Genomic DNA, 11,967 nt, shown 5'->3' with positions numbered 1-11,967 from the left:
TTTAGCGATACATAAAAAGAATCATACACCATCACCAAGTGTGGCTTGTTCCAGGGAGTAAGGTTGGTTCAATATTCAGAATCAATCAATGTAATCCACAGTATTAACCAGTTAAAGAAGAAAAATCTCATGATTATATAGATTGATATAGAAAAAGCATTTAAAACAATTCTACACTCATTTATGATAAAAATTTCCAGAAAAACTGAAATAGAGAACTTTCTCAGCTTGATAAAGAGAATCTATACAAATCCTACAGGTAACATTATACCTAATAATGAAAGGCTGAATGCTTTTCCAAGACTGAAAACTAGGCAAGAATGTCTACTTCCATCACTCTGTGCAGAGTAGTTCTGGAAGTTCTAGTCAGTCCAACAGGCAAGAAAAGGAAATAAAAGGCATACAGATTTAGAAAAAATAAAACAAAACCGTCCGTATTTGTGAATAGCATGATTGTCTAAGTAAAAAAAACTCAAAGAATCTACAAAAAAAAAAAAAACAACTCTCCTAGAATTAAGTGAGCTCAGGACACAAGTTCAATATACAGAAATCAATTACATTACTGTATACTAGCAATAAACACATGGGCACCAAAATTTAAAATATGATAGCATTTACAATAATAGTTTCCTTACTGGGCGTGGTGGCTTACACCTGTAATCCCAGCACTTTGGAAGGCAGAGGCGGTGGATCACCTGAGGTCAGAAGTTTGAGACCAGCCGGGCTAACATGGTGAAACCCTCATCTCTACAAAAATACAAAATTATTAGCCGGATGCGGCAGCAGGCACCTGTAATCCCAGCTACCCAGGAGGCTGAGGCAGGAGAATCACTTGAACCTGGGAGGCAGAGGTTGCAGTGAGCTGAGATCACACCACTGCACTCCAGCCTGGGTCACAGAGTGAGACTGTGTCTCTAAATAAATAAATAAATAAAAAGTTTCTCCTAAAATGAGATACACACAGATGTAAATCTAGCAGAGCATGCACAGGACTTGTATGCTGAAACCTAGACAATGCTGAAGAAAGAACTCAAAAAGGAACATAAGAAAGGGAGAGAGAAACTGTGCTCATGGATTGGAAGACTCAACTTAGTAAAAAGGTGTCGATTCTCCCAAAATTGATATTCAGATTTAACTCAATTCTTGTCAAAATCTCAGCAAGAGTTCTTTTCAGATATAGACAAGATTATCCTAAAATTTATATAGAAAGGCAAAGGAACTAACATAACTAAAACAATTTTGAAAAAAATAATAAAGTGGGAGGAATCAGTCTACCCAATTTTACAACTTACAACACAGCTATAGTATATGTGTGGTAATCAAGACTGTATGGCGTTGGCAGAGAAAGACTATATAATCAAGACTGTATAGTAATCAAAAGTATATGGTATTGGTAGAAGAGTAGATACATAGATTAATGAGATAGAATAGAGAATCTAGAAATAGACCCACACAAATATGTTAAGCAAAAAATGCAAAAACAAATCAATAGAGGAAAGATAGCTTTTCAACAAATAGTGCTGTAGCAATTGGACATCCATACACCCACTCCCCCCAAAAAATGAGTCTTAACCTAAACCTCACACCTTATACAAAAATTAACTCAAACTATATTACTGACTTAAATGTAAAACATAAAATTATAAAACTTTTTTTAAGATATAGGAGAAAATCCTCAGGATGTAGGGCTAGGCAGAGGGCTCTTAGGCTTTACACCGAAAGTTCAATCCATTAAAAGGAACAATTGATAAATTGGATTTCATCAAAATTTTAAACTTTTGCTCTGCTAAACACCTTGTTAAGAGAATAAAAAGACAAGCTACAGAGTGGGAAAATGTATTTCTAAATGACATATCTGACAAAGGAATAGTATATAGAATATGTAAAGAACTCTCAAAATACAATAATGTAAGAACAAAAAAGCTTGGGGCCAGGAGTGGTGGCTCACACCTGTAATCCCAGCTACTGAAGAGGCTGAGGTTGAGAATCACTTGCACCCGGGAGGCAGTAGTTGCAGTGAGCCAAGATCGCACCACTGCACTCTAACCTGGGCGACAGAGTGAGACTGTCTCAAAAAAAAAAAAAAAAAAAGAATAAAAAATCTGATTAGATGATTAGAGCATGAGCAAAAGACATGAAGAGATATTTCACTCAAGAGAATATGCAGATGGGAAATAAACACATGAAAATAGGTTCAATATTATTAGCTATTAGGAACTGCAAATGAAAATCACGCAATATCACCGCATATTTATCCGAATGGCTAAAATAAAAAATACTGATGCTAAGTGAAAAAGGTGCATCTAAAAAGGCTACGCACCATATCATCCCAACTCTATATTTTAGAAAAGGCAAAACTATGGAGACAGTAAGACTCAGTGGTTACCAGTGGTTGGTGGGGAGGGAAGGATGAATGGGCACAGTATAGAGGATTTTTAGGGAAGTGAAACTATTTTGTATGATACTACCATGGTGGATACACGTTATTATACACTTGTCCAACCTATAGATTGTACAACTCCAAGAATGAGCCTAATGCAAATGATGGACTTTTCAGTGAAATTGATGTGTCAATGAAGGTTCATCATTTGTAGCAAATGTACCACTCTGGTGCAGGATGTTGATAGTTGGGGAGGCTGTGTATCTGTGGGAACAGAGGTATATGTACTTTTGTTCAGTTTCATTGTGCATCTAAAACTGCTCTAAAAAATAAACTCTATTTTTGGCCGGGCGCGGTGGCTCAAGCCTGTAATCCCAGCACTTTGGGAGGCCGAGACGGGCGGATCACAAGGTCAGGAGATCGAGACCATCCTGGCTAACACGGTGAAACCCCGTGTCTACTAAAAAATACAAAAAACTAGCCGGGCGAGGTGGCGGGCGCCTGTAGTCCCAGCTACTCCGGAGGCTGAGGCAGGAGAATGGCATAAACCCGGGAGGCGGAGCTTGCAGTGAGCTGAGATCTGGCCACTGAACTCCAGCCTGGGCGACAGAGCGAAACTCCGTCTCAAAATAAATAAATAAATAAAATAAACTCTATTTTTAAAAAATTATGACAACACCAAGAACTGGAGAAAATGCAGAGAAACTGGATCATGCATCTATTGCTGGTGGGAATGCAAAATGGTATAGTGCTCTGCAAATCATTGTGGTAGTTTATTTAAAAACTAACCATGCAATATCCCAGAGAAATGAAGACTCAAAACCTTGCACACAAACATTTATAACAGCTTTATTTGTAATAGTCAAAAAGCTGGTAACAACCCAGATGTCCTTCAACAATGAATTATTCAACAAACTTCAGTCCATCCATATCATGGACAACACCAGTGAAAAGAAACAAACTGCTGATGGGCATGATAACCTGGATGAATCTGCAAAGAATTAAGTTGAGAGGGAAGAGGGAAGCAAATCCCAAAATGTGCCACACTGAATGGTTCTATTAATGGAATGTTTTAAAAATAACAAAATGATATAGAGAACATAATTAACGGTTGCCAGAGGATAAACAGGAGGTGGGAGAAGAGGGAAATGGATGTGGCTCTATAAAGGCAACTTTAGGGATTCCTGTGGTGATGGAAATGTTCTGTGTCTTGATTGTATCAATGTCAATATCCTGATTATGCTATTGTAGTGTATATAGTTCTGCAAGATGTTACCATTAGGGGAAACTGAGTGAAGGGTAGATGGATCTCTCTGAATTATTTTTTATTACTGCGTGTGACTACAATTATCTCTAAATAAAATTTGAATTTAAAAAATTGAGTAAAGTGAGCCTGATGCTACAAGAAAGATGGGATTTATTGCCCATGATAAAATTTAATATTTCAAACAAAAGTTAAAATTTTGGAAAATTTGTTTCTGCCACCATGAGCATAACAATTTCCCAAGACTTAAATACTTTAAAATATATATATATATATATATATTTAATTTGGGGGGTTTTAGTCATGTATTTACTTATTTATTTCGACACAGAGTCTTGCTGTGTCCACCAGGCTGGAGTACAGTGGTGCAGTCACAGCTCACTGCAACTTTGACCTCATGGGTCCAAGCAATCCTCACACCTCAGCCTCCCAAGTAGCTGGGACCACAAGCACGTGCCAACATGCCCAGATAATTTTTTTATATATAGACAGACAGAGTCTCCTTGTGTTGTCCAGGCTGGTCTCGAATTCCTGGACTAAAGTGATCCACCTGCCTCGGCCTCCCAAAATGCTGGGGTTAGAAGCATGAAAGACTTTAAAATGAGATCAGTAGTGCAATTAACTAATGTTGTTTTCATACTGTATAATGAAATGTGTCAAATGTTGTAAGAGCTGCATAACTCAGTGAACCAATATTTTCTAAATTATCAATGCACAGTATTGCAAAATCAGACATAGCTGAAAGACTCAAAATACAAGATAGACTAATGGATTTTACAGGACAGAATACAAAAGTTCATTGATATGGTTTCGGATTTTGATTGCAACTAACCTTTAAGAAGTTACCATTGTCAACTTTTAACAAAATTATTTCAAAAGAATATTCATATTTACCTAAGAAAGCTATTCAAATATGCCTCCCTTTTCCAAGAACATATTTGTGTGAGGTTAGATTTTCTTCACATCCTTCAAACAAATTAATATATCACAATAGAATAAATGCAGAAGCATCTGTGAAAACTCAGCTGTCTTCTATTGAGCTAGGCATTAGAGATTTTCCCAGAAAATGTAAACCAATGCCCCTCTCTTTGCTAAATATTCTCCTGTTTTGAAAAATAAAGCTATTTTTCATAAAAATATTTATGTTAGTATATAAGGGGCTTATTTTTTGTGATTAATAAATACGTTAAATTTTTTCTGGTTTGAATTTCTAATAAACACTTATTTAAATCAATGAGCTGCTTGTAAGCAAAATAGATCCTCGGTAATCTATTTGAGATCCTCAAATAGATTAAAATGTGAAGATTCCCGAATAATCTATTTGAGATCCTCAGTAATCTATTGAGATCCTCAGTAATTTTTAAAATGTGAAGATTCCTGAGTAATCTATTTGAGATCCTCAGTAATTTTTAAAATGTAAAGACTCCTGAGACCCAAAAACTTTGAGACTTGCCACGCAAAGAGTGAAATGTTTTCTTGCTGATTATAGTCATTTGCTCAATCAAATTCTAAACCAAGCTCATGTACCAAAGGGACTATATAAGAAAACAAGAGAGTAGCCAGTTGTGGAGAAGAATGTATATTGACAGAGAGTGGGGAGCTATCCCATTACCCTTCCCAATGCTGGGAAATGATGGCACTAAAACTGCTGCAATTCCGCATGGAGGATCATTCCCACTGGGTGTTTCTAGTGGGTTTCTAAGGAATCACTTGTGAGGACACCACACGTGGCCCCCATATGGAAGGATCAGTAATTTGAAAAGCAATCTCTAACTGTTGCTCTCCCTTTTTTCTAGACAATATTATACTTTCAGAAGAGCCTGAATTGCTTTTCTCTCATTTAAAAGAAGGAAACACAAACAGTATTTCACCAAATTGACTTTGACCAAAATAGTGATTTATAGTATTTCCAGATATTTACAGAAAAAGATCCATTTTTAGAAGAACGAGGTGGTTGTAATATCCCTTAGGCGAATCCATGATGAAGAATCTTTTTTAATTTCATTTGCTGGCCGTATTGTTGAGTTAATCTTCAAAAAGCATGCTGCTAAAAGGGGAAAGAACAATTGATGATTTAATTTCTAAATTTAAAAACTGTTATTTAAATGAATCACAATAGAACGATCTAGTCTTTAAATGAAGTCCCCATCAGTTGTCTCCTGGCCTCCCTCCTAGCTGGCTCCTGCTCCTGATCTCCATTTAGAGCCCTGGCTTTTTGAGCCCACATTATTCAGATGCTAAAACATTACGGTGAACACATACATTTGCCTCAGAAAAAAGGTCATTCTGATTTAAGATCTAAAGGACATCTGTGAGATCTGTTATCAGTGAATTAACTGTAGAAATGCCTAGCCTAAGATAATGTAAGTCAACTGCCTTGTCCTTGGGAATGTGTTTAAATGACCCACACACATAATAGTTCTGTTGTAGTATTATGGAGTGTGTGTGTGTGCGTGTGTGTGTTTCCACTTACTATCCTTACCATGTCCCTGATACTCTCATGGTTTCCCCACTTTATTGACTTAGTTTCCTTCTGTCTCTTCTCTTTGGTTTTGTCATTTTTCTCTAACTCCTTCCAGTTTTTACTTGCTAAGTTAGAGCCCTTATAACAGCTGTTACACTTCCCATTGTCAAGGAAATATCCTGGCAATCCCATCCACCCAGTTAACTTGTCCCCTCCTGCCCTGCCACTGTTCCACCTTCCATGCACCAAATCCTGGCTCATCCCAATGGCCCAGGAGACCGAACTTGCAGGCACAGCTGCCATCAGGTTGACATACCAGGCCAAGTATTCGCTGATTTTTCCCTTTTATTTTGAGTTATAAAATAAGCTGAAAGTTGTCTTAAAACAAAACAATCTGTTTATATTTTAAGCACTTTTGTAATAGTTTTGTGAGGTAATTGATCTATTGCTGTATTATTAGCATTAAACATCTTCCTGATGTTGAGGAAATAGGACAACAGCCTACGATAATACAACGATTTCCTTTCAGTTCATTATCATTGTCCAGGTTTTGACTGACTTGGTCAAACATGTTTTTATTATTTTATATCTTGATATAAATAATAATATCTTGATACCCGTCTGTCCTCTTTAAAAACTCATAACTTTAAATATAGTATGTCTTGAATAATCATTTTTCTTAAGAAAATGTACTCTTGCTTTAGCCAATTGCGGTATTTTTATTTTTGGAGATATTCTAATTGGGCATGTTTTCTGACTGGCTTCAGTAGCAATTTTCAGAGATTCCAATTGGAATGAACTAGAACTGGAAGAATTTTAGGGCTTCACTTTTCAGTAATGTTCAGATTTCATGCCACTTTCTCTGTGCTCCTTTGCAAGGAAGAATATGAATCCGCATGTAAAACTGTACTCTACTGCTGGAGTATGTAGTGGATGCTAGGGCACTGCTGCTTGGTCCTGTCCTTTGAATGAAGGCTGTCATGCAAGAAATGCCCTCCCCCAAAGGCCGTTGCCTTGTCCAATTTTATGCCCCCTCTTTGGGGGCAGCCCCATTCCAGCGATGGGAGTACAAAGGCCTGGCCCCCCTCCCTTGATTCAGGACGTGCCTAAGAAGGCATCATCCCCACTCCAGAGCTCCCTGGAGGATGGGCTGAGGCCTCAGCTGCAGCCACATCACAGTCTAACCTCACCCTCTGCCCAGGCCAGCTCCCTCAGCCTATTATATGTGTTCCAGGAGCCCTCCCCAATCAACCTCCTGTGTACAAATATCCATCTCAGAGTCAGCTTCCCAAGGGACCCACTGGAAACAGGGTCGTTTCAGGAGTCTATTCACATTTTAGAGATTTTTTGAGGCAAGACTAAATCCTTTACTTGAAAATCTGCCTTAGAATTAGTTATTCCATGTGAAGCCAGAATGAACTGGAACCTTCTTTAATGAAAAAGCTTCCCCAAACATGCCTGCATCCCCTTCCTACGGGCCTCAGCTCAGCACCACTCTAAAGCCTTTAGAACAAAAACACTTGCAGGCCACCTCTCCACTTTACCAGGAAGGTTTGAACTTGCAGGCAAAATCAATTGTGCCTTTCAGGTCACAGACCACCCCACACTCCAGGAAAAAACCCCTACACACAACTGTACACAATGTTGTATACAATTCCAGGAGGATAATGAACCTCCATAAATCCCAATTTAAGAATTGTTGATTTACAGTGAAAGTAATAGGAACTTTTATAGTCTGAAATCAGTTGCCCCAGCATAGGAAACAAAGAGAAGAAGGCAAGAACCAAAGTATATCAAAAATGTCCTAGTTCCTCTCCATAAGATTTCACCAATAGGTTGTGAATAATCAAACATCAACCTCAACTTACATTTTGCAGAGTCAAATTTGGTCCGTTTGAGCTCATCTTTTCACGATATTTCTTCCTGGTGCAATAGACACTGACAAGAGTGATGATGAGCATCAAGGCGAACACAGCGGCAGTAGATGAAACGGCAATGACGATGGTGTCTCGGGTAGAGCCTCTCTTTTCACACCTTTCTCCCATGTACCACCAGTCTTCCCCTGACCGGCACCTGCACATTGAGAGTGTGACTCAGAGTTATGAGTTGATATGTAACTCCAGAAATCTTCACAGTTAAAGATGTGGATCACCTTTAGTCTATTTGATCACCAATAGGTCACTGCTATATGGAACTATTTTACCCACTCTGGACTGGAGGGAGACAAGCACCTAGAGCACAGGTGTAAGCAATGGAAAGAAAAAATGGAATTCCTCCTAATCTGATACTAAAACAGCATCTGCAAGTTAGGAAAGGCTGTTAGCACAGGTAATAGAGAAAGTTTAGTTCTCAGCATCCCATGCCCACCACCCTCCAGCTTCACATCTTGGCCAAGGGCTCCTCAGAACGTCAGTATCTTCATCTAGGAAATGGAGGCAGCTACACTTAAAATAACTGGACTGTTGTGAGGACTTTTTCAGACAATTAGAATATAGTGTAATTTTTTTTCCTAAGAAATTGTGTTGGCTATCACAAAGATAGTTCTTGTGGTTTTCCAAAGCCCCAAAAGGAGGACAACAACACAAAAAATTCTATGAATGACTGTGAGATGAGAATCAACCGATTTCATTCATAAGAACTATCAAGTATTTAATACTACATTATGGGAATAAAATTTCTAACCAAAGAATGGAGAGATCTCTTCCAAATGATCCTTACCTGCACTCAGCTTTGCCATCTCGAACAGTGCAGACACCATCATTTTCACAGGTGGTTTTTGAGCAGAGGTCTTGGACACTAGGGATTGGTGTTGCCTGGATTTGCGTAGAGTTGAGGTGAGATATGTCTAGGAAGATGGGGAAGAGTGTGGATGGAAATCAGCTTTTGTTTAACAATCATTTGATCTTTAAGTTTCTTTTTCTTTTAATGTCTCTTTTTTCCTTTTTTCTTTCTTTCTTTCTTTCTTTTTTTTTTTTTTTTTTTTAGAGATGGGATCTTGTAATGTTGCCCAGGCTGGTCTTTGCTCCCGGGCTCAGACAGTCTTTCCACTTCAGCCTCAGAGTCCTGGGATTGTAGGTGTGAGCCATCATGCCAAGCCCAATCTTAAGTTTCAAAATAGACAATGATCAGATTTTAGGCTTGTGAGAAATTCAGGTAACCTTGAAGCACAGTCTAACAACATTGATATAGGCAGCGAGATAAGAACTAGGCAAAGGGAAACTAGGCCAACCTGCTGGGACTCCAACTCAACCACATGCTGGCCTGGATTGTGGGAGCCCAGACGGGTACAAGCCCCTGATGCCAACTTTCAAGAGACAGATAAGGAAACCAAAACTCAGAAATGTAAAGTAATTGAGGGCATTGCCCAAGGTCGCAGGTCTCTGGCTTGGTAGAGCAAGTGGGTGGAGACTTGGAGAAAGACACCAAGTGCCCTGACAACTAGTGTTCTGCTCTTTGCACTATTTGTTATTGCTTCTGGTGGAAATCGCTATGGTCAAAGAGAACTGATGCATATCTGATTTTTTTTCTCTGCTACATAAAGTGTTTTCTCTCTTAACAAAAGTTATTTCTGAATAATTTCTCCAAAAGGTATCATCTAGATTTACTCTAATGGACACTGGAGTCAAATTTTTGTGGGTTTTAATTGCACCACCTTTCATCACAAACAACAATCTGATTTACTGAGACCCAAGTGGGTCTTTAATAGAAAATGAGTTAAAATCCTACCACATAAAAAATGGAAACCACCAGAATTGCTGCAAAATGTATTTATTGGCTGCAAGAGTAAGAAATTTAACATTAATCTAACAAGAGATTAATGTCATTTCTGCCTATATATATGTGTGTGTGTGTATATATGTGTGCATGTATGTACATTTGAAACAGATAAGACACAGACATTTCCAGTCATTTCATGTGCTGATGTGATGTTTTTATTTCAGGAATCCTAGAGTATAATTGTTCTATTTTAATTTATTTCTAAAGAAATTTCCCAACCTAAAGATTTCCACTATAGCTTCATGTGGTAGTCATTAAATTCTTTATTCTGGAATCCTTACTGTTTCAAATTAAATTATTTTCATATTGTTAATAATCCATATTCCCCCCACACCCCACTCATGCCCATTTCCCCCCACATCTCTACATAATACACCTAAAATTGGAATGCAGAAATAAACAGAAAATAATCAGTGGCCACAACAAAAAACTAGCTTATATAAAACTTTTTATTAACATACCTTCCACTGTCAGTAGGATATAAACATCATCTCCTTTTATGAAATCTCTGCTTTTCAGCCTCTCATGGGTTATAAAGGCACTGGTTCCATAGCCCCCACCTCTTCTAAACTGAGTTCCATTAGGGAAAAAAGCCACTGCTCCCACTTTGGAAGGCCTGTCCCATAAATAGGTTCCATTATCTGAAAAAGCAATTTATATTAATGGAGTGTGTTTATCATCATCGTAGCTTTTGGTGGTAGGAAAGAACAGGCAATGTGAAACACAATTAGGCTGGAGCTCAAAATAATTAAATGATGCTATTGGCCTGTGATGTATTCCCTGGCAAATCACTGGGGCTTGTTCATTTATACTGTCCTAGAGGAAATGAAATTACCTGGCAGGGAGGACCACACTGTAGAATAAGTGTGGAGAGGTACCAGAAGTTTCCTAGGTACCAGATATTCCTGGGAATATCATATCTCTACTTATTGACTGGTATAGAAACCCTCCTATCTATTAGAATAATTTCTTAGTAGCCTAAGGCTACTAAGAGAGTCCTTTTACAAAGTTACAGTTTGTCCAGTTAAAGCAATATATTGCTGAGAGAGTTTTTAATATCAGCATAGAATGATGTATCTTATTAACTGAATTATCCACCTAACAGAGCAAAGGGCTTCAGAAGTAGAAGACAAGAATAAGTACTGCTTCAGGGAAAAGATAATGACCTACCCAGCCCTGAGCTGCTTTTAATGTCATTCAGGAAGCAACACTTTGGGAAAAAGTGAAGAAATTCTGAATGTCAAGTCCCTACAATTCCATTGGTGAATATTATCCTATGAGATTAAGTTGGATTTTTTCTATGCCAATTTGGTCCATGTTTTTCATATATAGAATTCACATTTGGCAAAAATATTCAGCTTGCCATAATTTCATTGTTTTCCTTTATGAGGGTCTCAGAAGCAAAGAGTTATTAAAATTAGAAGTGTGATCATTGCTTTCAGTGGGCTACTTCTTTTTGAGATGGGAAAGATGGGGAATGATGTCACGATTAGCAAATCCTCTAAAACTTTTTACTAAGAAATTATAATGCATTCTCACACCCTTCCCACCAACACTTGAATGCACCTGCTCAATACCTTCCTTCTGGTCAAAAACTACCCCCATTTCCAATGCTGAATTATTTTTGACATTCCCAGTGACGTGAACAAGGTAGCATGAGTTAGAAAAACCCAACATCTGAGGGCCTCTCCACCGCAGGCCTTTCCACAGCTTCCACACTTGACCTGTACTAATTCTCAGAGCGAATCTGTGGAATGGTTACTACAGCCCTGGCTTTACAGTTGAGGACACTGGGGACCTACGAGATTATTTGCTCAAGGTCACATAGCTAATGAGAAGCAAACCTTGGACTTGAACTCAGGCATGTCAGACTCTAAAACCAACACTTCTTGCACAGAAGTGAAAATCTGAGGAGGGCCATCAATTCCCAGGAATACAGTCAGATTCTTCTTTATTTGTTGGAGTCCTTGCTGACATTTCTGATGAGCTCCTATCTGAAAGACTCTGTCCACAATTCTTGAAACCTTTCTCCTAAATATCTGTTCTTAAGATTTGGGACTCAAAATTCCCTGAGTAACTAAC

General features: G+C 38.3%; 1 protein-coding gene across 2 annotated transcripts in view; it reads right to left on the bottom strand.

Annotated features, from left to right (window-relative positions):
- Positions 1-5,519: 5,519 nt before the first annotated feature.
- The window catches only part of MEP1B (meprin A subunit beta), a 33,390-nt gene continuing 26,942 nt past the window's right edge, over positions 5,520-11,967 (bottom strand). The window contains exons 12-15 of one of the 2 annotated variants that reach the window (XM_030926034.1): positions 10,347-10,526; positions 8,827-8,953; positions 7,977-8,181; positions 5,520-5,691 (exon numbers count right to left, since the gene is read on the bottom strand). In XM_030926034.1, the coding sequence (XP_030781894.1) occupies positions 5,677-5,691; positions 7,977-8,181; positions 8,827-8,953; positions 10,347-10,526 (527 nt within the window). In that variant the 3' untranslated portion in view covers positions 5,520-5,676. The remainder of the gene's footprint in view (positions 5,692-7,976; positions 8,182-8,826; positions 8,954-10,346; positions 10,527-11,967) is intronic. The other variant, XM_030926035.1, reaches the window with a different exon arrangement.

The sequence above is a fragment of the Rhinopithecus roxellana genome, chromosome 21 (genome assembly GCF_007565055.1).
Source record: "Rhinopithecus roxellana isolate Shanxi Qingling chromosome 21, ASM756505v1, whole genome shotgun sequence".
NCBI lineage: Eukaryota > Metazoa > Chordata > Mammalia > Primates > Cercopithecidae > Rhinopithecus > Rhinopithecus roxellana.
Note: the sequence above shows the minus strand (reverse complement) of the source record. Positions and strands in the feature narration are given on the sequence as shown.